Below are 27969 nucleotides of genomic sequence, written 5' to 3'. Positions count from 1 at the left end.
TCCTCTCCCAGGTAAAAGCAAACAAAGACAACAAAGCCTCTGGTGCCCGAGCGGTAGTTTTCCTCGCTCCAGTGGTCCATGAGGTCCTAATCTCTTCTCGGTCCCTTTTTCCCCACCGTGCCCCCGGCCAGCGGCGGATGGATGCTGCCGAGTTCTCCACGGGCAGCAGCCAGCCTGCGGCACTAACGAGCGCAAGCCAGGCACTAACGAGAGTGAGCCAGGCAGTGCCGTCCTGTACAAGCCTCTGTCTGCTCTGCCCACCTGCGTCGGCGAGAGCGCGCGTTCTTGCTTTCTGTTCCCCCCCTTCCCTCTCTTCTGTAACCCCCATCCTTTCCTCCAGCCCTTCTTCTTTTCATAGGATGCAGGGCTAGGAAGCGATGCAAAGTGGCACAGTGCTGCTGCTCCTCCAGAGATAACTGTGTCTGGGCTGGGTCCCTCGCCCTCCCCGATGCCCCGGGAGTCTGCCAACACTGCTCCTCAGTGTCCCAACCAGCCGTGTCTATCAAGCACCAAAAGCCAAGTTACCAGTACCCTGCTGTCAGCTGCAAGGCAGGTAAGAGCTAGGAGGACCTTGGTGGGTGACAAAAGGCCCTGTTTTGGTCCCCAGGGAAAGGATTTTTTTTTTTTTTTTTTTACTTGCTTCTGTGCCAGTTTTCTGTGGGGAAGGATGGCTCCACAGGGAAAGCGGGAGGGGAAGGGCGCTGCTCAGTTGTCGTCCCTGTGAATGTCACGGCAGCCCTTCTCCTGGTACGTTAATCTTCCCGTGGCATCTTAGGAATGGTCAGAGGGACACAGACACTGCTTCTAATGAGCAGGCGGGGAAAGAGAGCGGCCTGGCTGGGCTGATACGGGAGCAGGAGTGATTCTGGAGCGATCTCCGTTTCAATGGGATTAGCAGCAGTCCTTTGATGCTGGGAGAAAACATCAGCCCGTGCTGGTGCCTGTAGCTCTGAGATCTTCACCATCTTTTCTTTTTTCCCCCTCCTCCATCGCTATTGTTGTTATTTTAAAATGGTGGATTGTGTTTCCTGTGAATATTTGGGTATCTGCGACATCGTGACTGACACCCGGGCTGAGCGTGGGGGCTGAGCTAGTTAAAAACACCACTAATTGGAGCGCAAGGAGGACGTGTTGGAGGCGAGAGGACTGCGTTGGGCAGAGGCTGTAGCAAGAACTTGCGGAGGGCAGGAGCGTGCGCACTCTTTGGGGGCAGAGCTGGGGGTCAACCTGAGGGGGCTCGCTTTCCCGCAGGCCTGACCGCGGGGTGGGTGGGTGAAATAAGCCGGTAATTTGGCACAGTGCTAAGAAATGCAAGGGACCCATCGCGCTAGCATCTTCTTTCTGTGGCTGGATATCACCATGCCAAATCCCGGAGGAATCCGGTTGCATCTGCATGGGCAGGACTAGCCTGGCCCCTTGTCCTGCCGTCCTCCCAGGCAGCTCTGGAGATGTGTCCCATTCCTGAGGGCTTGACCGGTGCAGGCATCGGCAGAGCTTGGCGTGCCTCCATCCAGACTGGCAGGACACGGGCGACGGTGGCAGTCCAGTCTCCCGAGGAGATGTCGGTGCAGGATGCAGCAGGCGTTTTTACTAAAGAACCATCATCTGCTGGAGAAAGGAGATGAGCCCATCTAACTCACTTCATTTATGCCTTAATTAAGGCTAGAGCAGCGGCCTCCAGGGATGAAGAGAAATCCCAGCTCACCCATCCGGTTAACTCCGTTTGTATTTTGTTGTACAAATATCCATTCAGCTGCTCACATGCTCGAGGTTGAGCACGTGCTCAGGTGTTTTGCTGCAGCGGGAATGACCTCCCAGTGCCACGCTGTGTATCCGTACAGCGGCCAATAGTCCCGGCAAATCCTTGCTGTGGGACCTGGGAGGCCCATGTCTTTGAAATGACAGCGATAACAGGAAGAAACATAGACCTTGTCCGTTATAAAAGGATTTGTGGCTGCAACCGCCAGATCTGGGAGCTGATTTCTAACATCCGATAAACAACTCGTTTGCAGCGTTCAGCTCATGAAATGCAGGCTTGTGCAAGCCCCTTGAGTGATCTCTCAGCAGAAAATTAACCCCATCTGTCAGCAGGGCTCACCCCCTGGCCCACATTGAGCGTCAGACCCCAACCCAAACATGCCAGGGACGGAGCATCCGCAGCAGGGGATCTTTGTGGGGCTCTGTCTATCGGGGTGGATCTGTCTCGGCTTCCCAGCCATCCGTCTGTGCTACAGACGCTGCCATATTGAAGGCAGCAGCGACGCTGAAAGCTGGGAGCACTCCAAGGCTGCACAGAGCAGCTCTGTGTCAACTCCAATCCTTTCTGCCTCCCTGCTCCGTGCTAACGACATCCTCTCCGACGCACACGCAGAGCCACCGATGCGCTTCTTCACGTGGAACCGCTCCTGGGCACGGGCAGCGCACTTCCTCGGAGAAGAATTATGAAATTGCAATGAAGTGCTTGAAAGGGGAAACTCTTCCCTTTGATTCCTGCCCCTCTCAGCCCAGAGCCTTCGGCTGTTGGATTGGCATCCTACCTGCCCGGAGGAGTCGGGCGTGCGCAGGCTGCGGCCAGGAGCCATCTCGCAGCCGAGGCATCTCTGCGCTGCAGCAATCGCCATGCCCCAGTGCAGCAAATGTGTCCAGCAGACACTTTTGTCACGGACACAGGGGAGAATTTAAATAGCGGCCGTGCTCTCGAGCTAAGCCAGAGACAGGACGTGGCCTGTGCTTTATGTAACTCATTTTTATTTTTAAACACAGTCTTTTATTTTCAAGAGAGGAGTTCAACTCCGTGGGTGTCTCCTGCCCTGCCTCATTAGCCCATAGGAGGTGGCTTCTTTTACCAACCCCCCATCCAGTATATCAGCTGCTTGGTTTCCTCACCTGCCCCTGAAACTCAAGCTCCCCTGGTTTCACCTGTCAGGATTTCCTCCCTGCCTGGGCTCATGTGGAGAATTATTTGAAGTTTAAGCTGAACAGAAAAATTAACCCCTTAAAAACCTTCTGAGCTACATCTGTGGCTATTTCCTGATGTCACTGGAGCTCCCTTTTTAGAAGGGGAAGCTGTGGTTCTCTTCACAAGTGAGACAAGCCTGTGATTTGTTTTGCAGTTTTGGAAGCTAGCTATGCCGGTCGTAATTCCCTCTTGCCAAGACCTAGAGAGTGGTTGTTCTTTCCAGTCCTCCAGCAAAAAACCAAAGCCCCCTTGGGCCACAGCAGAAGTGGGCCATGGCTGGAGGCTTGTGGTTGAGCCAAAGGCAGGCTTTGCAGCACGCAGGTCACCTGAACTCCCAAAGCAGTGACTACTGTGGGAGGCAGCCGGCCTCATGTAATCAGCATTTTGCAGTCACGGAGCCTACATCACTGAGCATCTTCCAGAGAGATCGCGGAGATGATGGGATCCTGTGAAAATGTACCAAAGAATTACTTCACCTGTGGGGATGCTGCTGCCAAACATCACAGCAGCCTGAAGAAGCACTTTCTTGGCACTAGGGGAAAAAACCTCTCAGACTAGCAAGTCATGAAGCACACCCTCGACACGATACTAGAAAAGAGAGATGCTGGCATGGAACCAGGAAAAGTCTCAAAGTAAGAGCAAAGACAACCCCGAAGAAGTTCAAAGCCCTTGTGACACACATCCCTGTAAGTGTGACACGGCCACGAAGTCTGAAATGGGAAGTGGAAGTGACAGCAGCAGGCTCGGTGTAACAGCTCGTTAAGCATAAAATAATGGAATCCCAGAGCAGCAGCAGATCCCCGAGGAAAGAGAGCAAGAGTGAGAAGATGAGAAGAAGTCTGCTTAAATGTCAAGGTGAAGGAGCTTATTTAAGGCAAACTCACTGGAGATGCCAGCCAAGCAAATGAGATCTTAGGCGTCCTCTGATCCTCCAGCTCCAAACAGAGCAGGGTGGTCAACCGCCAGCCCCGGAGGAGCATCCCTGTACCTGGAGAGGGAAACGCCACACAACGACCAGCCAGAGCTGCCTTCCTGGTCCGGGTGGATATGTGAGGGCAGCTGCACTGGAAGGGACAGATATCTTCAGGCCACACAATTTTATCTAGCAGTTGGGCAGCAGAAACTGGGACCAAGTGAAACTGGTGGAGGTGTTTGGTCCAGAAGAATTTTTTGGGTGAAAACCACTTGAATGATGATCGATGGACAAAAAAAAGGCAGAATAGGCAGGAAGGCAGTTAAAATAGGGAGGGTGAAAAAGATCCCTGGGGGTGGTGGAGAAAAAGTCAGCGTCCTGGGGACAAATTCCTTTCCACCCTGCGCAGTGACACCCAATGCTCCCAGCGCCGCACATGTTCACTGCTTGTGCGTTTGCTGTTAGCGGGTCGTGAGGAAATTGCTCTAAGATATTTCTTGGAGAGATTAAAATTTTTGGATGGGATTTAAGCCTAATATCAAAATGAGTTATTTTATTAAAAGCTTTTAAATACAAGCTACAGAGTAGTCGGAAACAGGAGGACCATTTTAGAAGGAATTTGCTATAAACCTCTTCCCCTACTGCACAGCCGCTTTCTAAAATATTACCCTGTAAAAATATAATTCTCTTTATCTGCAATTTAATTACATTTCCCATAGTGCCTGTGTCAACACAGTTCACTTATTTGTGTTCTCCATTAACTCACACCTGGCCTAGGAACTAGAAGAAAAAAATATTGATCTTCAGAGTCACTGGTGGGTTGCTCCAAGATCTCTGTTGAGGTTGTGAAAGAGTGTACTGCATACTGGAGAAATAGGGACTGGAGTCTGTCCATACTGGTGACGGCTACGAGATGGCAATATATGAAACTGGTGTAAGAGCAGGAGGAGGAGTGGGAGTGTGGTCCTCTGATCTGCCCCATCCAGAGTTAACAGATCAGAGTTTTTGATCCGTTTGAGACTGCAGCAAAGCCCAGTTATCTGAATAATGGACCAGAATTATCTAGAGTTTTGTTGATGGAACATTTTGTTGACCTCCCCTATCCCAACATGTCTGCGTAAATGAGATCTGAGGGGTGTCCTGGAAGTATTCTGAAAATGATGTCTCTTGTGACATCCTGCAGTTGCCCAGAGAGAACCTGGAAGTGTTAAAAACAAAAATGTATTAAACCAAAAATGACATGTTAGAAGTTAAAGCCTTGGCGATGTTGCATTAAATTTGGCTTTGGTTTGGGGCAAGGGCTGAAGCTGACAGTTATTTAACTTGAACAAACCAGCCTGTCGTACCAGAGGCATAAGATGGACTTCAACCTTTGACCTTGGCTGAGTGGCATTTTTTTCAGTGCTTGTCTTCTGATAACTGGAGACACGACTAGTCCGAGTGAGGATGACCTGGACTTTGCAATGGGAGGATGAGAACAAGGCAAATATTTCCTGTCCAAGCTGAGCTGTGAAGGAGAGGATCCAAGATGACAGAGAGCTGGGATCGCTGCTGCAGTGCTCCTAAGCCCTGTGTTTTTGTAGTAAGTTTGGCAGGACTCTGTCTCTCCCCAGGGATGCTGCCTGGTGATAATGTGCTATCTCAAGACACGTTTCCTGCTAGGGGCACCAGGATGTCAGGCTTACCAGTGCTTTAGCAGAGGAGAGGCAGTTGACTACCAGTTTCCAGGAAAAAGGCAATGACTTGTTTAGCTGCAGAGGAGCTTTTTAAATTTATTTTAAAATTTTTGTTACATTTTTAATTTAAATTTTTATTTATTTATTTATTTATTTAGTCAATCACCTTTGTCAGGGTCAAAAAAAGCAATAGAGATCCCACAGCTGGAGCCCTCAGTGAGCCAGTGCCCGTGCAGCCGGCGTGACGCCCAGATTGCTGCTGCCTGAGCGAAGTTCAGAGCTGGGGGGCCATGCTGCAGCCCCATGGTGTCGGTGCTGTGGGTTAGGTGGTTGTTGGAGTCATTGGGGTGCACTGGACGCCCCACAGACATCCTCTGGAGGATGGAGCTGTGGGTGCAGGAGGAAAAAGGGACTCAGAGCCCGTAGGGTGGGGTGAGGGAGGTTTTGGGGAGCCCGCTGCAGGGCGGGCAGTGAGCAGGACCGCTCAGGTGAGGGAAGGGGAGATGGATGAGTGGGGTCGGTTACATCACTGACTCACCAGGTGGATTTTTTTTTTTCTTCTGTCATCCCCTGCTCTGTAACAAGGTGCTCCCTTGCCTGTTAACAATTTTCTTTAGCCCTGCTGACACCAGGGCTCTTTAATTAAATTCTCCTATCCCTTCTGTGGCAACTCCCGATGCTCTGTGATCTGAGGGCAGCAACCTTCCCTAAACCTCAGAGGAGCCGATTAAAGCGATGCGGGCGGATGCTTTATTCCAACACACCGAGGGTGACAACAGCGAGCGCTTTCGCAGGCATCCCTCCCCACCCCTCATCCCCAGATGCTCCCTGCCAGCATTTGGCATCCGCCTCCCGTGCCGAGCGGTCCCCCGTCCCCGAGGGGGGAGAAGCTGGGCTTTTGCTGCCAGGTGGGTGAGGAGGGGATGCGATGAAAAGGCGCCCACCGGGTGGGTGGGCTCCTCGGCTGTGCCGCCGGTGAACGGTGGGATGGGGCTGCGCAGCCGAGCCCCCAAACCTGCTGTGCTGAGGCTGCTGGAGGGTTTTGCTGGATGGGAGAGAGCTGGGCTGCTGCTGCCCGGGGAGGGGAGGGAGGGCTGGCGAGGTGTGACTTGTCCCCCGTGCAGGGGGTTGTCTCTGAAGAAGACCGCTCTGCTCTCTCCCCAGAGCCTCCCTGGCCACGCTGCCGGCACAGACCCACCGGCAGAGAGGACAGGGCAGCGGCAGTGAGTATCTCTCCGCATCTGTCTGTCTGTCTGCAGTGCCTCTGTGTTCAGGTGGTTTGGTTTTGTTTATTTTTTTTTTTCTGGCTTTCTCTGCATGTGAATGGATGCTCTTGAAACCCCTGAGACCTCATAATTTGATTTTTGGCTGTTTGGCTTTTTTTTTTTTTTTTTTTTTAACCTTTGTGCTGCTAATTTTTTCCAGTTGGGATGGCTTCTTTATCTTTGCTCAGGTGATCCCCTGGGGTGGTTTGATAACCTGAATGTCATAACTGCACCCCTTTCTTTCTGTTTCACAAGGAGAAACCCCTAAAACACATCCATGGTGAGACTGGCGATTCTCCTTGACCAGGGTCCTTTCATAGGAGGGGGAGGTAGGTGGGAGGCAAAAAACCTCACCATGGACCCCTACTGGGATGCCTTTATGCCACAGATTATAGTCCTAAATTCATAATTGCCTGGCTTTGTTTGCAATCAGAGGAAATATTCGTGGGTATGTGAGCCTAGCAGTGGGGTTGCCTTCACTGGGAAACAAGAGATCTCGGCATCCGGGGAGTCAGACAGACTTTGGGGGTCACGGGGAAGTTTGGTACTGCGCAGGTTGTTGTCATGGGTGGGAGCAGGGGGCGAGCAGGAGGCCGTTTCGTAACGGGACCCCAGAAAGCAGGCTGCTAGAGGAGGCTTGCAAGGGAGAGGGCACCCGGCTCTGTGCCTGGCTGTCACTTCGGCGCAGTGGTGGGGAAAGAGAGGTCAGGGCTGCTGGACTCTAGGAGATCATGTGCCATGGCCCCACATGCGGGTGAGGCTGTTAATGAGGAAATTTAAAAGGGCTTAAGGAATTACAAGGATTGATTTCAGTTAAAGCGCATCGAAGCAGCCGGTCGGAGTAGGGATTAAGGAAATGCACTCACTGGCATGTAGCGCAATCCCGGTTCCATTAATTTAGTTGGGAAGAGGCTTTGTGCGTTTTTAATGTAATCAGGTTTTAAAAGGGAGGTTGCGTTGGGCAGCCCAAGCTCAGGGATCTCCCAGGCCCCAGCAGAGCAGAGTCCTGGCTCCTGTTGCAGTCTCTGCTCTCATCTGTTCCTTTGTCTCCTCCTCAGTTGTCCCCCTGACCAAGGGGATGTGGAGGTTATTTGGAGCTTGGCCCTGTCCTGACAAAAAAAAAAAACCTTTGCCCTTTGCTCGCTATACAGTCCCGTCCCATCGGTCTCCTGGCTGGTGGACCTTGCCTTCACTCTCCCAACTTGCTGCCTGTGTGCCAAGGCTCCTGGGGACCCTGCCATCCCCTCCGTCCCTCCCTCCTTCCCTCCCCTTTGCAGACTGTGCACCTTCATGATCCCATCACCCTGAAGAGGAGACGCTTTCTTTGAGTTATCTTTGTGTGAGTGCTTGAGCCTGCGATGGTGAAAGGACCGGCATCTGCAGAAGCATGAAGTCCTCCTGTTATTCTATTTGCAGTGCCAGCTTTTCCATGATGCCTGGCCAGTAACATCAACCATGACCTGGAGGGAGAGGGACAAGAGGTAGTTTGGTCTTCTTAGCAAGGTCAGCCCGGAGCCCTGCCCGTTGAGGAGAGATCTTCAGAGGTGTTGAATGATGAGTGTGGTAATGCCAACTCCTGCTGCTCCGTGGTGAGCTGTGACGCCAAACTCAAATCACTTTGGACCTGAAGCTGGACTTATCCCATGGTCCTGGTCTTAGAAGGGAATGCTGTCTCTCCTCTGTGGTCATCCCGCAACTCTGAACGTCTTCTGTTGAAAAAAATCGACCTTCTGCACTAGAAGGCAAGGATCAAATGGGTTGAGAACAACTGGCCCTCCTTTTTTCGCAGAGGATTCTTTGATATACTTTTAAGTGCCAGGACATGAAACAGTAAATCCCCTCCTCTCCGCACGCCTGCATCCTGCCAACAGCCTCGACTGCTGTCCGAGCCGGCCAGTTAAAGAGTTAACTCTAACTGGATGTCTGAATGGCTGCCTTACTGATCCCACGGAGGTAACTGAAAAGACATGATGCATCCCTCACCCCTGCCTCTCCTGTCGCTGTCTGCTTCATCCAGCAACCCTTTCGGCTCGCTGCAGTTCCCCTCTTCCCTCCTGCCCTTCCCTTGCCTCTCCACCTCCTGTGGACCTGGTTCCTTTCCCTCTCTTTCTTCTGTGTCCTGTCTTTGAAGTCCCCACCTCGACATCGCTGTTCCATGAGAGACGATGAGCTCCTCGCTCGTGGCGCAGCATCTCCGTCCCCCACGCGCTCTGATTCCCTGCTGCAGTCCCTTGATCTCAGGCATCAGAGAGAAATCTGAGCAGCATTGCGGTAATGCGTGTCACACCTCTTGCTGAGAAATTCCTGAGCTTGCTAGAGCAAACAGTGCAGGGAAGATAAAGGTTGGGGGCAGGAGATATCAGGAAAGGCACCAGAAAGATCCGATAGCGGACTTGGTGTAGGTCTGAGCACAGCAGGTCCAGCGTACTTGGCCAGGAACGTTAAATTCTGCACTGATGTCTGAGCTTTACGTAGCATGGCATCCCGAGACCACCGGCCACGGGTCCATAGTTTGAGGCTGTGGCTGAAGATCTCCAGGTTTTCATGCTTGTTAAATGCCGTGAGCTGCCTGTGCCGCGCCAGGGAGACGCTCGTTGCATTTAATTAACATTTCATTTGCTTTAAGATTACATTAAAAGTGCAATAATAGAAACTCTCTGAAGGGCAGGAGGGGAAGGGGAAACAGGCATGCTACAGGCTGGCTCAATGGCTGGTGCTGAAGCGTTCTGCAAGAATTACGTATGGAAGGGAAAAATACCGTGTTTCCCTCCGCAGTCACGGAAACTATTTGGCGGCAGGGGTCGGAGAAGGGCTTTCTCTGGCTCAGAAGCAGGTCCAGCAGCTGAAAAGTGGAGACTGGGTCACTAAATTCTCCTCATGGTCCGGAGGAGAGAACGGCCTCGTTCAGTGTCCAGGGAATCTAGCAGGAGAAATGCCCTTGGGCTGGAGAGGCCAAGTCACAGGCTCTGTCCTTCTAGGGACCACAGAAAACCGTTAGCTGGCACCTCTGTGTTTTTCAGAGGAGACGACGCCAGTCCTGTATAATGCATGCGCGTGTTGCCTTTCCCTCTCCCCTTGTGTCCCTCCCCATCCCAGGGTTATGTAAGGAAGGATCCTGGGAAGGGGCTGGTGAGGATGAGAGGGGCTGGTGGAGGAGTAAAGGCTCTGAAGCTGGCTTGAAATTTAGAAGGAAAGAAAAAAAAAAAACGACAAAGCTCTATTTTCTGCCTGGGTAAGCCTGTCAGGAAAGAGGCAGTTTTAGCCTGCTTATGTAATCCTGAGTCTAAAGAAGCTGCTTGGGATCCTGGCCGGGCTCTGCAGCACAGGCTCACCTTGCAGATGCCTTGCTCCCTGTCTTCTTCCTCCAGCCCCCTTCCTGCCCTCAAGCCTTGGTATTTGCCCTGTTTCTGATGCTGCTGGATGGTGGTGACTGATTTCTGGTATTGCTGTCCTTTGCTCTCTTCCCATGCCTGAGCAGAGCAGGTCTTTCCAAGAAACCATCCCAAAGGGCAGCATTTAAAACCCTTTTTTTTTTTTTTGCCAGCCAAAGTAGCTGAATGACCAGAGCCTTCAGCTGCTCTGGTGCTGTGTCCATCCTTAGCGTTTGCTTGGCATCTTACTGGAGGTGTTTCAGGGTCTCTCCCACCAGTGAGGGAACCAAGGACACAGGTTTGATGAGGCACAGAGCCACTGAGGTTTTTTTTAGTTTTGTTTTTGTTTGGCTTTTTGTTTGGTTTGGTGTTTTCATTTTTGCCGCTCTGGCTAAACTTATAATCGTCGTCTTCTTTGGTTTTCCCCTGCTCACACCCCTGCTCCCCCACATCGACCACAGGAACAGAGGGATGAGGACTCGCCTGGGCTGCCTGTCTCACAAATCAGACTCATATAATGATTTCACAGCTATTCTTCCGGACAAGCCCAACCGGGCTTTGAAGTGAGTATAGCTGCAGCATCCCACTCCAATCCCATTTCTGTCCTTCTCCTCCCTGCACACCACCCCCTCTAGCATTATCTTGCTTTTGTTGTACTTTTTATAAGCTCTCAGTAGTTCCTTTAGCTGCAAGGAAGCAGGAAAGCAAACCAGCGCTGATACAGCAGGAACAGCCTCAGAAAATGCCCGCATCATTGGCACGAGTTCTCCCGTGAGATGGGACACGGGCACTGTCCCTGCTGCTGTGTGTGAGACATGTCTGCACATTTTTGAGGACATAATTTACCTTTCTGGCATCACAAATCAAAGTCTGAGCAGTTGACTCGGTATAAGAGGCGACCAGCAACTTCAGGTCACAGTCCTCCTTAGCTAAGTCTTGTTGTAAAACACTACCGAAAAGTCCTGAATTAGTTTGCATAACACTTCAGGTAGACGCTTTGGACAATCCAGAGTCCTGATTTGAGATGAGTGGGATGGGATTCATCCGATTGCAAGTCACTGCTTACATCTCAGCTAACAGTCGAACCTTCCCCTTAAGGTCAGGAGAGAGAAGTAAACACTTCCGCAGGAGTGGGTTTTCATTTCACTTAACTTCTGGCTTTTACAGTGTAGATGTTTACATCTGAACTTGTTCCCCGAGCCTCTGCTTAGAGTCAATGAGGTTGGGTGTGATTCATCTGGCGTATTTTACCCTCCTGCCTGGGGATGCGAGGTGAAGAGAATCAAGTCCCTCCAAGTCCCTTGGTGTCTCCTCAGTGACTCTAAAGGGAGCCCAGGGTGACTTGCTCACCTGGAGACCTCTCCATTGTAGACATCCAAAGTTAAGTGAGAAGAAACCAGCCTTCCTCGGCGTCCTTATCGAACAGCCACAGAGGAGACCAGCGGCCATGGGTTGTCTATAATTTGCCTCTTCCTTTCTTTACAGAAGACTGTCAACAGAAGAAGCAACAAGATGGGCAGACTCTTTTGATGTCCTTTTGTCCCATAAATGTGAGTAGAGATCAAATTCTATCTTTTTTAGATTTTTTTTCCTTAATAATGTTTGTAGCTAGGGCAAACAAAGCATGTGTTGCACTGCATAGCGCAGGAATGGTCCCTCGAGTGGCTGCTCACTACTCACTAAGCTACAGTCACCGTTGTTTATAGGCAGGAGTCGTCCTCTGGTTAAAAGGCAAAGAAATAAGTTTCCGTGGTTCCCTTCCTGGCTTTGCTCTTCACTGGGTGATGGCAACGGATAAAGCCACCAACCCAAGGTCTAGGTCCTGGAGGCAGGACCCCAAGGCTGTGGCCGCGTGTACCGTTCTTTGGCAAGTGCCTCTGGGTCCAGTCTTTCCGCACGAGCAAATGTCAGGTTCTCAGCTTTCTAAAGCTGTGGTTGTCCATGGCTCAGTCACCTTGAACAACTTGCTCTGTAGCAGAGAAATCATGCATGGTAGCCCTTAGCAGGATCTAATTTACAATTACCAATGGAAACCTGAAAATTTCACATCCAGAAGCCTTCTGCAAACATATAATCAGCACGCCTCGCTCCATTCAATAGATCGATTGTATCCGTTCTGGTCAGAAAATATTACTCTGCTTCACCAACATTTTCACCCTGAGAAATTACAAACAGGGCAGCGCAGTTCACAGTACAGGTTCATTAATGTGTTTCTAGCGGAGAACAAAACAAGAGCGAGTCAAGGTTGGGGGGAAGTCAATGTGGGTGGTGAACTATTTTATTGCAATAAGGAGCTGTCTGGTTTTCTTAGAGATTCAGGATTTTTCTGCACTTGTATTTTAAAACATAAGTGTAGAATTATATTATTATTTTAAATAAAGTGTAATTTTGCTGGATTTCTACTGAGATGACAACAGTTTTGGCAGGGAATTAAGTGACAACTTTAAACAGGCTGGCTGTCCAAGGCAGAAAAAGCAATGTATAATTTTAGCAGCAGTATCTTGTTGAGATCATTGCTCTTGCAGCCAGTAGAAAAAAAAAAAAACAACCATAAAAATGATGTAGCTGGATATGGCTAAGAGGGAACATTTCTTCTGAAAAAGAGAAAAATGGACCAAAGAGACTATAGGCTGCCTTGGGGGATGGGGGGACGAGGACCAGAGGATATTCACACGAGTGTTACAATTCTATACTTCTGTCTCTCTTCCTCCTTCACCAGTGTAAAAGTAAAAATTTTCCCTTTTTAGGTTCAGACTGCAGCAAAAGTGCTTTGGTTAAAAAAAGCCAGTTTACGCATCTCCGTACTGGCGTTACACAGATTGTTCCTTCTGCGGTCAACTGCTGCGAGTGCTCAGTCAAACCTTAGTTCAATTATTTCATCCAACAGCCTCCATGACAGTGTCTGGTTTTATTAATAAATTAGCTTTATAGAGTGATAAATGAATTATCAGGATTTTTCCTGTCTCTAGAACGGAAAGTCATTCCGATAACTCTGCGGCACCTAATGAAAAATATTCGGTTCCTGATAGCAACAGAAGATGATCTTTACAATTTAAATTAATCTTTTTTTATCAGCAGTCATGGTGACATTGCCTGGTGATCAGTGACAAAAAAAAAAAAAAAGTTGTTTAATAAACTACTTTCTAAAGGAATATATTACAACCACTCTGCACCTGAAGTTTCTGGAATTGGAGCTTGGCAGTCAAGGGTTTTACTGATGTGAATATAAAAAGCTCTTTTGAAACAGAAGTGCTATTTCAGCTGCACTGGTTTGAAGGAGAGAAGAGCCTGCATCCATAAAAGGAATTATCTTCTAAAACCGTTGTGGTTTTGCTTATATATGCTTGTAGCCAAAACACAGAATAATTGCCAAAGATCTGCTATGAAAACAGGACAAAAGGGAATTACGTTTTTGCTGTTAGAGATGTGCTGATATTAGGCAGGTAAGGGGGGCTTGTGCCTTATCTGGCCAAAATTTGAGATTAGGAAAAGCAGCGCCTGGCCTGCCTGCATCCGTCTGTCGTAAAGCTGCTGGCTAATATTCTGTTTCTAGTGCCAAGAAGAGGACAGAACTGTCTCATTTCTCTGTGACCGTCCAGGTGAACAGTATTAGCCAGGGAAAATTCGAATTCATGCTTGGGGGCAGCGGCTGAGCACCAGCTGGGCTCTGGGAGAATTTCCCTTAGGGCTTAGAGCATCAGCAGGTAGACCTGCTTGACACATCTGTCATGAACTCCTCCTTCGCTAGATGGACAGTTCATCTGTTTTGGAAGGGACATTGTGATGCCAGTTTCAGGGGGTTGAGCAGCAACTTCTGCTGCAGTCAGTGTTGCAGCGGTTTCAGATCCCTTCCAGCCAACGCGTTGTTTTTTGGGAAAAAAACCCCAGAGAGCTCAAGCAGGACTCAGGAGCTGGATGTAGCAGCTAAGAATGGGGTGGTCTTTGCGGGTAATATTGCAAGGGGTTGGATAGAGGCAAAAAAAAAAAAAAAAGAGCTCCAGGAGCAAGAAAGCAGATCCGAGCTCCCTAAGAGTCTGTCTGAAGTGCGAAGGTGAGCAGGCTGCCCTTGTACACGGAGGAGGCTTGCAGGGCTGCAGTGCTCCTTCGGGGAAAGGCAAACAACTTGTACTCTTTCGCTTCCTATTTTAATGAATCTTCAAAAGGTTTCTAAATGGAATTGACCTGAACAGGTATTATGCGTTATACAGGCTCTATGGAGAGTGCCATGATGCTTGTTTTTGTCAAATATCCCTTGAAGTGTGCTGGCCCTGTGGAGCCTCCCCTTCCCTCTCCCCTGATTGCTTTATTGAATGGCTTCTGTAGGTAATGTTTGATCCTGATCTGCTAATTCTGGTGGCATCTTGAGTGGAGGATTGAAAAACTTGGGTTTTGAAGCAGCTGTGTGTCTGCAGAGATTCCCAGGCTGGGCAGCGCTGTCCGTATACAGTGGTCTGATTTGGATGAATTCCCTAGTCATTTAAAGAACAATTTGTGTTGACGTTAGGAAGAGATTGTGAGCAGGAAAGGCAGAAAGGTGCTCTCTGTCACACCTCCACCTTCCTTTTGTGCTGGCATTGGGATTTGACCGTCCCATGCTGGATGGATGCTGAATGGGAGGATGCAGCTCTGCTCTGTTTCATCGACAGCCCCAGATGCACAGGTCAATGCAATGATATCCTACTTGGTTTTGCTAACGGGTGAAGTGAATCCACTTGAAACTGTAGGGTCAGCCAGTTGAGCTCCTGCTGTAAAAAGGGGATCAATGCGTGCGATACAAGCGCAGCGTAGCAGTGCTCCCTTGGGTCAGGGCTTCCGAGCACGGCAAGCAACAGGACAGAGGAGTATGATCCTGCTTTGCAGCAGGGAATTGAGAGAGCAAGAGGCAGATCATGTAGCATGCTTCCTTGGGCACTCTGGGAGCAAAAGCAGTGGTTTTAACATGCTGGATTTCAGCGTCCTTTCCCATTTTGTGCCAGTGCGATGGCTCCCAGAGAAGTGGAGCTCAGTGTGGTCCACAGAGTGTGTGTGGATGCGTGTGAGTAACAGAGGAGTAATCCCTGCTCTGTACCCATGCCCAGGAGGTGCAGGCTGGTCAGCCAGATGGAGATTTCTTTTGACAGGCTGCTGGAAGGAAATACAAGCAATGGCATGTCTCATTCTGCATCCCTCGCGGGGCTGCACACATGGCTTCTCAATTGTCCGGAATCCAGCAGGACAGTCTGTCCTCAGCCCTTAGTCACTTTTCAAGGAAGCATCCAACAGAGAAAACCTTTGCACTGAATTTCCATTTTTATTTCAAGGGTGATTTCCACCCTTCCTCCACCATGTTTCGTGAACTCTTTGCTCTTCTGCACAAACTTTGTTGTCCTCATCCTCCTCCTGTTGTCTACACATTGCTCCTCTTCCTACACAGCACAGGAATATCGCAACCTACTCCTGTTTTTTTTTTTTTGCTAAGCTAGAACAGCGTTAGCATTAAGCATTGTGCTGCTGACAGGCAGCTAACATTCACCACGGCAATGCTAAGCAGCAGAAAGAGCACATACATATGCTGTACAGAGCATTGTGGCCTTGTCTCTTCAGCCCTGGACCCAACATCCTCCCTAGAGCTAACCCAGTCACCCACCAGCCATAAGGACTCTACCTTATTTCCTACATGAAGTGCTGATTGCCCCGACGGCGTGGAATGCATGCATTAAATATAAATGTATCATTGTCCATTGATTTCTTACTCTGGCACGGGCTAATGCTTGGCTATTGAGCTGTCTGCCTGAATGACTTATGTCACTAATCTCTTCCTCACGTTGCTGAAGCTTGTCTTAGTTAAGACCTGTGTCATGCTGTGTGCTAGCCAGTTGAGTCCCTTCCTCCACAGCCCTTCTTGCTGGAAAGGATCCACTCCCCACAGCCTGAAGGACAACGTTTGCATGGCACGTTGGGGAAACTCTGAGTCTCCATCTATAAACCACAAATTCTTGTCGTTGTCTCATTCACAGGTGACCTGCAGGGTTGTAGCTGCCCGCTGCACTGCAGGAGCCTGGGATGGGGTTATCTGTAAAGGCACAATCCTTCCTGAACATGTTCCTGCGCGTTCCCTTGGTCTATTTGAACAGAGAGCAGGTCCTTTTGAAGCTTATATTTACACTGCAAAAGTAAACAGCAAACGTCTTCTTCTCCTCTTTCAGACTCTTGACACTCAGTAGAAGAGCTCCTTTTCTTTGCCTTCACCCTGCCTGCTCCATCAGTACTGATTTACTCCTTTGGCTTCAATTGAGGCTCTCTTGAGTCAAATTCCTGAATAAGTGTCCAACAGTTGTCTTGAAGGGCTGTGAATCTACACCAGTACATCTCTGTCTTCTTGAATGGCCATGACTTTAGGCTACACATTATAGGGATAACTTGTGCTGCTGCATCTGAATACTTCTAATCCTGCTTTTCAGGATTTTTTTTTTTTTTGTGTAAAGCATCCCTTTGGAATTGCACTTCTCTGGTGCTCTGACCATCTTCCAGGAGGTGGACTCAGTAAATGATGCTCTCCTGCTCATATCACACTGCAATCCAGTGCTAGTTGCTGTCCAGTTGGGTGGGATGAGCTTTGAAACACTGATTATTCATGAATGATGCTTCCTTGGTAGTCTTCATGTGCAGGAGGAGATTAAAGTCAACATTTGGGGGTTGGACTAGATGACCCTTGAGGGTCCCTTCCAACCCTATGATCCAGGTCAAATTCCAGCTCAGGTGGTGGCAGTGCCCATACATCATCGCCCTCGCAATTAGATTCGTCGTTGTTCCATGATAAATTTGTGGGCAGTGATTTACTACTGCACAGTCATCTGGGCTCCCGTCTCTGAACTCTGGCTGCCAGGCACAGCTGTAAATGCTGGCAGGCAGTCAAAAGTTAAAGATGAAATTTGTGGAGAGCCAGGCAGCCTCCAGCCAAAGATGACCTCTCCTGCATCTAAAGCCACCTCTGCAAGGTCCTTCCAGCTACGGCCTCATAATCTCCAGCTCCTCAAAGGCTGTGAGGACGGCATGATGGGAATATATAAAGAAGTGGAGAACAGCCAGATATTATTATCAAGCACTATTATTTATCTATCCTCCATCTAAACTTACTTGAGGATAAAAAGGAGCTGATTGACGTGAGAGCAGGAGGCAGAGCATATGGAAACCTCCTGGTGCCAGGAGGGACTTGCTGTGGCTGCTTGCCAGGGCAGGGCTGAAGCAAACACCTTTCTCACCTCATCAATCATGAAGAAGTCCACTTCTTTTAGCAGATATTACATTTTTGCAGATATTATATTTGCCTCACCAAGCTTCTACCTCTGCAAGTGATCCTCTGTCAGTGCTGGGGTGCCAGGGATGTTGTAGAGAAAAGGGAGGGGAAAAAAAAAAAAAAAAAGACTAGGACAGAGAAAGGAGCTGCTCTGCGGGGACCAAGAGCAGAGGTTGTGTAGTGATAACAGTGTGCTTGGGTGCTGGAATATTTAACGTCAAACGTCCTAGGAGCTGACAATATGTAAGATGACATGTATCTCGGTGAACTGCTGCTTTCTCCCTTTTGTACTTTCTGAAACCTGTCAGCCTGCTGTTCCCTCCTCTCCGTTTCCTCCTGCAAAGACTCCCTGCTCTATTCTCAAGTCCTCCACTTGCTTTCGCACAGGCTCTGTGAATTTTATAGGCACTAAAGGGGGTTCTCCTAAATTTTGGGAAGGGGACCAGCCCTAAAACATTTCTCTCATTCGACATATTTATCTACTCATATTTATCTGCTCAAAGCAGCTTGATCCTGATGGGTACCCTGCTCCTGGAGATGCCTTTGGCACTCTGCTCTGCAGGTTTCTCCAGGGCTAACTGTCACATCATTGCCCCAGGCTTGAACCCACAATTTGCACCGTTAATTGCTCTGCAGTGCTCATGGCCGAGAGCCCTGGTTTTGTCCATAGTAGCAGTCTGAAAACCTGATCTTCTCCTAAAAGTGCATTAATTAGGAAGTGGCAAGGTGAGTTGGTACAATACAGCTATTTCTCACCCTCCTGGGGCTAACAGAAGAAGGAAGCACAGCTGAGATGGGCCGTACCCATCCCATTTTTGTTGCCGATTGCTGTGCTCTTTGGCATGCCGGCTGCTGATGCCCATTAATGAAAGAGCCTGGAGAAACAGAGTGGAGAGGTTTAGCCTGTGGTTTCGTCCTGTCTGGCCTAATATCTTTTTCTGCCTTTCCCTTTGAGAATCTGGGCAGCCGGACATCTCTGCTGACTTATGCGCAACCAGAAATAGGATTGTTTGCTGCTGTTTGACACCTGGGGCCATTTTTTAGGTCTTGAGACTGAGGACTTAGAACTGAAAAATATCTCCATGTCCTAAGTTATCACCATACGTGAGAGAAGCAGTCCCTGGTGAGCCCGGGCTTGCTGTGGACGTGTGGAAATGACCCACACCAAGCATCAGGCATGGCCCCTCAGGCTCCATCCCAGCTCCCGCACGCCCTGCCATGGGAGGAAGGAGGAAAGGTCACACCGCCGAGGTCTCCCACAGCAGAAAAGGGGCACGTGGAGCCCCCAGCCCACAGCACGGCAAGAGTTTGTGTCCTACAAAGCCTCACTGGTCTCTCTCCATCCCTGCCAGGCAAACACGCGCTTGCTCCCTCGCCCTTTTGAGGAGTCCGACCTTGCCGAGTGCATTCCTGATTCCGTCAATATTTTTAGACACTTGCTTGGAATTAGCCAGTGCTGACTCAGGAGGTTTCCAGTAATGAACTACAAATACTCAGACCCTGTAGAAAAAGACCAGGAAAAGTTAGAAACATGTTACTGGAAACAAAATTAAGAGTCAAATTTATCCTAAGGCTAAAGAAAGGGCATGTGTGAAACCTTCAGCTACTTCTGCTGATGCCATTCAGGGAAAGGAAATAAAAAACAATAGCCGTGTCCATAAATATGCCCAGGCAGGGGTTTAAGAGGACATAGATTGCCTAATAAATCTTTCCATATTTCTAATCTGCCCCGGCTGACTCAGATTACATTACTGAAATGTCACAATTGCTAAGCATTAGCAAGTGATAAGAACACTTTTACCACCGACTAGACAAGCAGTAATTATGCCGCGTCCTTTCCCTCTCCCCTTTATTGTAGCTGTAACAGTTAGACTTTCCATGATCCTTCCTCTGTTCAAATAAGAACTAAAAATATGTCAGAGAGCAATAAAGCAAAGTGACAGAAAGCATAGGAGGCAAGTCCACAGATGCTATGTTTTATTAAAGGTTCTTCTTAATGACAGATAGGACACTACAAAGTGCTGCATTAACGCACACAAGATGGGGGGGAAAGGGACCATATCATTGAAGCCCAGCGTTTTCAAAAGGAACTTTTCAACGGTCAGGTGCCCCAATCCCCATGTTAGCTGGCAAAATGCTCTTACAGAGCATCAGCAAAAGATGCTTGGCTTTGTGGCAGCTCACAAGAATCCAGCTGATGTAATGGTGTAAGTTATGGACAGGTCCTGGGATCACAGAACTTGGGAGAAAAATCAAATGTTTTTTAGCAGGCAGGGATGGATGGAGGGATGTCTGTTAAAGAGACTGCTCCCTGCCCTCTTACTCCTCTGGTTGTGACTCCCCGTGTCTCCCTCGCAGATGGGCTGGCCGCTTTCCGTGCTTTCCTGAAGACGGAGTTCAGCGAGGAAAACCTGGAGTTCTGGCTCGCCTGCGAGGACTTCAAGAAGACCCGCTCGGCAGCCAAGCTGGCCTCCAAGGCTCAGCGAATCTTCGAGGAGTTCATTGACGTGCAGGCTCCTCGAGAGGTGGGTACGCCAACAACCCCGGGGCAGGCAGAGCATCCCTTCGGTGCGAGGAGCGGGTCCACCTCCCCCAGCCGGGACCTGCTGGGTGCCAGGGGGTTGGGGAGCCCTCACTTCCCTCCCAGAGGTGATGGTGAGGAGTGGGTAAGGAGGACGGGAATGCCGTCCTGCCTGCTAGAGCTGCCTCTGCTCGCCGTGACTCATCCCCTGGTGAGGGCGACTACTTTGATGATACTAAATTAGTCACAGCCAGTGAGTTCGCTGGCAACTGCAACCTACATTTCCTAACCTCTGTGAGCTTCCTGGGAGCATTTCACCTTGCTCCTCTCGTTTACTGTCAATCCTCGAGCAGGCTATTGGGCTCATGTCTCGCAAGACATTTTGCACAGAAGCATCCCACGAATGACTAACTTGTTGACTCTCCAGGGAGGAGTGTTTATCTGCTGACTAACTCCCAGCTCACTTAGACCTCCTAAAAGATGTGTGTGATAACTCAGAGCTGAGCAAAAGGCGCAGTCGCGACCCGAAGCCTGGAACAGTTAAGTCCTCGTTCAGGTACTGACAGGCTGACGCGACTGTCGCATCCTGTGTCGTGATGTTGGGCTGTGTTATTGTGTTCGTGAGGCAAATGGGAGGGCGCTTGCTGCACCCACTCTCCCACAGCGGTCCTCCCGCAAGATAACACGGGTGCTTGCCACCGTACAGGTGCCAGTGAGCGGATCCCCCCTCAAAAGGGCTCTCTTTGCCCCATCTGTGGGCTAGGCAGGCTATGGAGAGGCCGCTGAAAAGTACCTGGATTTACACCAAGGGGTGCGGGCGTCTCGGGGCACGCTTCGATCCCCATCGCCCTCCATGAGCATCTTCTTCCTGTCATTCATGAAGCTGGGTGAGATTTTGCAGGGCTGAATCTGGATTAGAAACGTGAGTGCAGGCTGGATGAGGTTTTTTCCTAAAATTTGGTCCCGTTGCCATAACTTCAGCGTGCTAGAATGCGAGATGACCCTCAAGTGACACAAACAGCTGATCTATACTGCTGTCATCCGAGTAAAGGCAGACAGCTTTACTTTCTAGGCTCCTTGAAGTTTGGACACTGGGTTAACGACAACAAACAACATCTTTTCAGTCAGGTTTTAAACAATAACCCTAACAAACACTGACTGCTTTGCTATGGAAAACTCACGTTGCTGGCTTTGCAAACAAACGGCAGTCATAACATGAGGCTGGTTTATTTTTTCAAGTCCCTGCTGGAGATATTGTAATAGAAAGCTGTTATGGGAAAAATCAAACAATTTATTTTATAGCAACAGAGTTTAAAAACATTTAATAAGACTGTACTAATATTTTAAACCCAGCTAAAAGTTCATTCACCCTCATATTGAGGGTGTAGTGAAGAGCAAAGGGACTAGAGAAATCTTGGTCAACAGGAGAGAGGTTAGGCTGAGTCAGCATTTTTAGAAGATGTCCTACATAAACCCATACTTAAGAGCCTGAACAAAAGTAATTTTATTTCAGAAGTGCTCAGATCAATATAAATTTAAAAAGTTCAACTTTTTCACATTTGGGGCAGGATTCGTAACGCCAGACTGCTAAGCCCCGCAGTGTTTGAGGGGCATTTTGGGCAGAGGCGAGGGCAGGACCTTGGTTCTGCAGCCACTTGCGCAACGCGGCTGAGATGGAACGCACCGTTTGATGCAGGCAAAACTGGTTGCTTGGTACCAAACTCTTTTCTGCTGCTTTTCCCAGGTGAACATAGACTTCCAGACACGGGAGCTGACGAGAAGAAATATGCAGGAGCCCTCCCTCTCTTGCTTCGACCAAGCTCAGGGGAAGGTGCACAGCCTGATGGAGAAAGACTCTTACCCCAGGTTCCTGAGATCCAAAATTTACACAGACCTGCTGTCTCAAACCCAGAGGAGGCTCAGCTAGAGCAGAGATGGGGCCCTCGAAAACCACGTGCTTCCCACAACAGCCAAACCCCATGTCTACCTGTGAAACTTTCTTGGTGTTAAAAGCAGTGGGAATGAGAAAAGAGGGAGAAGGGGAAGAGGAGGCTTCCATAGTGTGATCCAGATGTGGCATTAGGACTCTCTGAGTTTCTGTGCTTTTTTTTTTTTTGTTGTTAGTGGTAGCATCTCGCAGTTGTTGCCTCTCTCTAGCACAAACCCATAACCCTTTCTAGTCATGGGGTCATCTGTTGGGAAGGCATGTTTCCTTTAAAATGATTACGTTGGTTCGTGTGTAAATAATGCCACTGCACCTTTCCAATCTTCCCGACATCTCCCTGCCTCTCAGCTCTCTCCCCTGTGTTTCAGAAGAGCCCTATGGGCAGTTCTGAAACTTGGGAAACCCAGTGCGGCCCAAAGCATTATCTCCCACACTGGCTGCCGGGGTCTGGATCCAGAGATCGTCAAGAGGGAGAGAGAAAGCAAAGGCACATGATTCACGCTGCTTCCCGGAGCGGAAACTGTCAGCGGACTCGGCTCACCTTCCTATTTTGGTTGCACACCTTACGACACCAGCTGCTACCCTGTCACAGCCCCGTATTTTCCAGGGATGGAGACTAAGAGTTATTTTCTGTACGACTGTCAAGAAGCTGAGTTTTTCTTACGAGGAAAGTAATCCCAAAAGCTCTCGCTAGACCTGGTCAGGCAAGTCTTCTAGTGCAAATGACTGTTTTCCATTAATATTATTTATTTTTACTGTAGTCCAGCCTCAGGACCCAAGTCGTCATTCAGGCTTCGTTGTGCTAGGCACCGTACCAAAACCTAACACACAGAGGCTCCTGGCCGCTGGAGACATGAACAGGCTTGTGTTCTTTACTGGTTAATGACTGTTGTTACCTACCTATTGTCCACTGTGGGTCCAATGCCATGTAAAGAGCTACACAAGACCCGGACCCCGCTGCCTGGCGCTTGCTTGCAAACAGGACACAGGGAAGCGGGCAGGGAGCGGGACAAGCACCCGGGTGTGAAACGTTCTTTGGCCCTGTTCCCTGGATAGCCAGCTGCAGGAGAAGGCTCTGTGCAGATGTCAGTGGTGTAGCATCTCCTCTGTGCTGTGCAGTCGTACTTACCATCCAATGGCATTGCTTTTCCAGCTTATCAGCCGTCGGATTCTTGCAATACTTTCTGGTGGAGAAGCAGACAGCCTGTCTGTGGATTTGAGCCTACAGACAAGAGGTCTATTTTCTTAGCTTTGTGAAGGCCTGGAAAGCCGTCCCATGGATCTTTTCCTTCTCTCATGGATCAGAGGCTGTTAAACCTCTGCTCTGGTTTAGGGTGGTGAGCAGGTTCCATACATCAGAAAGTTGGTGACAGAGATTTTGTGTGTGTGGTGTAAACGAGGTAGACTGAATTCTAAACCTAAGCATAACAGAATGAGAAATAAAACATCTGCTTGGCTATCACAGGTTACTGTCCATGAATTAGGTAGGAAGCAGGTTTTGAGGCTTTTTGTAAGGATACTGTGCAGGGCATTAGACAAATAGGTTTGGGATCAAGACAGGGATGGTAAGCATGTTTGGTTTGTTTTGGAGGTGTATTCCTGTGGTCTCTAGGACAGTATAGTCTACATAGGGTGCAAGTGCATAATTCATGTTCAGTAGGGAAACCTGCTTTTCAGTACCTGGTTGGTTGGCTCTAGAATTCTCCAGTTGTTTTGCCAGAAAAGATCAGTGAAAGGCTGGCACTGGAAAAGCCCCCCAGATTCATCCAAGGGATCCACATCTTGCAAAACTCTGCCAGCCATGACTTTAGCTGCTCATGGGCCCAAAGCTCGATGGCAAACAAGGCACCTGGCAAAGAAGGTCTAGTGGGAGAGGTGTCTGCGACGACTTGTGCGATGCTCTGGAAGGAGTCAAAGACAGAAGCAAAGGATATAGAGTCACGTATCCCATGGCCGCCTCCGGTGGTATCCGGGCTATAGGAAATGGAACAGAGTCGCATCACCTACACAGCCCCCTCCTGCTATAGGTGAAAGGGAGGGAGGAGGGCAAATCACCCCATATTGCAGTGGAACACCCTCAGCGCTTGGCCTGCAAGGGAAGATGCAAAGCCACGGACTGCGAGCAGGGGCTGGAAGAGCTCTCCTTTCCAAGAAACACTGTCTACTACGCTTGCATACCATGGGATGCATGGGATCTCTCAGGGGCACAGATTGCTTTGGGTGAAATAGTTCCCCCTGAGATGGCCTGTGGTGACACTCGTACCCGGTGCCACTGAGACCGCGACGTGGCACAGCGACCAGTGACCCAACAGCCGCAACGCAGCAGCTCGGCTTCCTGGTGCTGTGGCATCCAACAAGCCGTGTTGCAAGGGACGAAGGGAGGTCACCTTGTCTGGTTCTGCCTTCCTCCGTTTCTGGCTCCTCTCGACTGCACGTGCGAAAAGCATCCCAGTGCTGCCCTGGATGCGAGAGACAGCAGCAGCAGGCTTGTGCAGTCGTTGCTTTTGAAGAGAAGGCAGAAAGCCATGCTAACTGCCTTGTGGTATTGCTCTTAAAGCCACCCAACCGCTTGCTGAGTGGGCTTGGGCGGTGCTGACCTCTACTTCCAGCTGATTTCTCCCAGGCAAGGCTTGTCAGCAGGCAGAGGTGCCATTGCTGCAGTGGTGACAGGAGCCGTATTTGTGCTGGCTGGTGTGGAAGTGTTTTTCCCATTAAATTGGTGCCAGGTAATAACTTCCACAGGAAACGTCCTAGAGCACAGAGCGGAGCAAAGGTGTTGTCTGAGGCGCATGATGAGTCTTTCACAGTTATTTTTGTTGCTGCTCTTAGTTTGTCTCCCTTGAAGGAAAGCAGACTAGTTATTTTAAGTAATTTTTTTTTTTTAAACAAGAAATTGGCACCAGCTGCTTCTTTTATGCCAAATGTCAGTCTGAAGTGAATTGAAATAGGCAGCTTGTAGCTCTTCCCCTTAAACCAGGGGCTGATTAAGGAAATAATGACTGAGCCAAAGCCTCGGAAAGCACTGAGTGGTGACTAATCCCCATCAAGGACAAATATCCTATCTTTGATTCATCTCTTACTGATGTGAAAGGGACATTCGTAACTCAGAAATCCCATTTCCCCTCTCCACAAGCACACACCTTCAAAATTTTCCTCCTGTTTCAAGTAATGTCAGAGTGTGCCATCACATGAAGAGAGGGAAAAAAAAATGTTTTGCTCAGCTCTTTTTATTCTGTGTGTTTGCTGGCACATATCCAGTCAGCTCCCAACCCCTCTGACAGCAAAAGGGAAGAAGAGTTTACAAATTGCCTTTCCCTTTTCCGTAAGCTCCGGGTGGTGGTAACTCCAGAAGCAGATGCAGAACCCCAATCTGCTTTGAGTTTCTTTCTCCTGTTTTGGCCCGTCAGCCAGATTCGGGATGATTTCCATCACTTTTACTCAGACTTTTTAATGTACTGGTGGGTCCCTGCCCAGGGTGTGAGGGGCAGAGTCCCATCAGTCTAAGCGGGGGAGTGAAATCGGGGTGTGTGTCTGCGGGTGTGGGTGGGTGAGAGCGCATGTGACTTCATGTGTACGTTATTTAGTGTCTCCTACTAGAGAAGTTTTTCTGAGACATAGATGTGCATGTTAAACTAGGAGAATTAGGCATAAATGACATAAAATGAGATTTTTAGCCAGTGTTGTGTTTGCCTCGTGTCTAAGATTGACTAGTAATCAGAGGCGTAAAATTCTGCTAGGCTTCCAGTTACCTGTAGAGCACATGTATCAAACTGAACTGAATGTTCACTGATAGACACAAAACCAAAATGTTTACAGCATTCAGAGCAATAGCAAAGCATACCTCACGCCAGTCCCGGAGTGCCTCTCACCCATCAGTGCAAGCTCTCCACTCCCCGGGGGCCTCTTGCTTCTCCCTCCAAAACCACCTGTCCTCCTCAGTCCTGTCCTCGTGGTCCTCCCTCCTCCTCCTCCTCGTGTTTTCCTCCCTGAAGCACTCCGGCCCGTGCCAACCTTCCTCTCCACCAGTATGCTTTGCCCCCACGTAGCTGAGCCTAGGTTTCGCGTAACTTCCTCCTGCGCCCTCCTCGTTGCGTACCCTCCATCCCCATCTCTCCCTCCCACCGTCACTGTAAAGCTCCTGGTAGCTATTCCTTGCCCGTTATATAAGAAGAAAACGTTTCACCTCATCATTTCTGCATTATCCTTCATTCCTGGGGCTGCGGCAGTTGTCTTCTTCCTTGGTACTGTGTTTTCTCCGGCGTTATAGCACAGAACTGGCATTAAAGTACATTTTGCTGCTAGACCGGAATGCTTTTCTCTACCACGCGCCCCTTGGGCTCGTTTTGCCCCCAGCGTCGTGTCGTCATCTTCTTCCATCCACGTTCCACGTGCTGCGCTTGTGGCAGGGGCACAAAAAAAAAAAAAGAGAGTGTAAATAAAGGTGTGCGTGTTGTATGTGCTTAGTAAAGTAAGTCGTTCTGCTCCATGCCTCCTCTTGGTTTTACTGGAGGGATGCATCTCTGATTTGAGACTGCAGTAAACTCAGCTGGACTTCAGAGGGCATGGGAGAGAGGTGGCAAAAGGGGATGAGCTTATGACCGAAAAAACCCCAACATTTCTGGCAAAAAGGCGCAGAAGAAAAGGCAGTGCCTGCTTCTGGAGGGACCTGGTGTACCAGGGAGGAATGGACACTGGCGGCAGTGTGAGTCACTTATCTCCAGCAGCCCCGCGACTCCCAGTCTGCATCACATGCTGGATCTAAAACACAAGGGATGAGGAGCCGCTCAGCTTTGCATTTACAGCGTAAATAACGGCACTATACTACAGGAAATGTCTTCACGTTGCTCCGTCAGTGCCCGCAGCCAACAGCTAGAAAGCAATGAGGGGAAGGAGGCATCTTGTGTCATGTTTACTTTGCGGGATTGCTGGTAATGAGCCACAAGCACTCCCTGGGGTAGATCCCCCTTCCTTAAAAAAACCCCATGACTGAAGTGTCTCGTCCCCCTATAACCCCTCACCCCACCTCCTCTGCAGGCAACCCAAGCCAGACACGCAGAGTTCAGATTTCTCCTTAAGCTCTCTGGCATCTCCATCTTTGGCGGGACAGCAGCATCCCACCGGCAGGAAGGGGCCTTGAGGACCCCAGTCCAAACTCACACACCGAATAAGGCGTAAATCATAAAAATGTCTCATTCCTTGGGAAACATGCTTGTGGATGGCTCCAAAGAGATTTAGGAGGGTGTTACTGTAGGGAGCGAACTCAGGAGTGAGCCACCATGTAGCCGGGTAGAAAGACCAGCTCTGTTAAGACCTTCCCTATGGGATGTTTTTATTTTAATTGAGTCCTGATGCTGTAACCGCCTCCGCGGTGCCTGGGCGCTGCTGGTGCTGGTAGACAACAGCAGGAGCTGTTTGGACAGGACACGCAGGCTGCTCAGTCTGAATTCCTTCCCATTCAGGGAAAAAGCCTGGGTTTAGCTTTGGTTTGCCCTTCCCTCTGCGTTAGCTGCTCATTTGCTAGGGTCACTTGCCCCTGGGAGGCTGGAGAAGCTCCTCAGCCGTACCACATGTCCAACCGGCGATGGTGTTCCCACTTGACCGCGTTGTAAAATGTACTGTATAGAGACCGTGCGGAAGTAATAGAGAGCCCAAGACTACTTGCTCTCTGCCCGAGTGCCTGAAAAAGTGCGAGTCGAGCACACATTCCTGTGTGGCGAGGAATGCGGGAACCACGAGGCCAGGGATGTAGGGGTGTCTCCCGGCAGAATTGCTGAGGAGGAGAAGGATGGGGGAAGCTCGTGCCTTGTCGGGCCCTGCCCTCGTCCTTCTGTGGGCTGGTTTCACCAGTGCAGACATGCTGGATGGGGACGTGTTAACTCTGAGCAGTCTCCTCTTTTGAAGGAATTCAGAGCCAATCTCCCTGAGGTACAAAAATCTGGCCAGTAGGATGTGGGAGACTACGAGGAAGGTCAATCTGAAAAGCCTTCCACCAGTGCACGGTGGTCCTTTTCCGGGTACACCCTGCTGCCGCCTGTGATGGATT

General features: G+C 49.6%; 1 protein-coding gene across 1 annotated transcript; it reads left to right on the top strand.

Moving 5' to 3' along the window:
- Nucleotides 1-280: 280 nt before the first annotated feature.
- On the top strand, nucleotides 281-26408 carry RGS8 (regulator of G protein signaling 8). The gene is made up of 6 exons (XM_086753747.1): nucleotides 281-553; nucleotides 6713-6771; nucleotides 10646-10747; nucleotides 11670-11734; nucleotides 19819-19985; nucleotides 21726-26408. The coding sequence occupies exons 1-6, from the start codon at nucleotides 449-451 to the stop codon at nucleotides 21906-21908; spliced, it is 681 nt and encodes a 226-aa protein (XP_086609873.1). The 5' UTR covers nucleotides 281-448; the 3' UTR covers nucleotides 21909-26408.
- Nucleotides 26409-27969: the final 1561 nt, after the last annotated feature.

This window comes from Chlamydotis macqueenii, chromosome 8, assembly GCF_036417535.1.
Source record: "Chlamydotis macqueenii isolate bChlMac1 chromosome 8, bChlMac1.mat, whole genome shotgun sequence".
In the NCBI taxonomy this organism is placed as follows: Eukaryota; Metazoa; Chordata; class Aves; order Otidiformes; family Otididae; genus Chlamydotis; species Chlamydotis macqueenii.
This window is presented reverse-complemented; position numbering and strand designations above follow the sequence as displayed.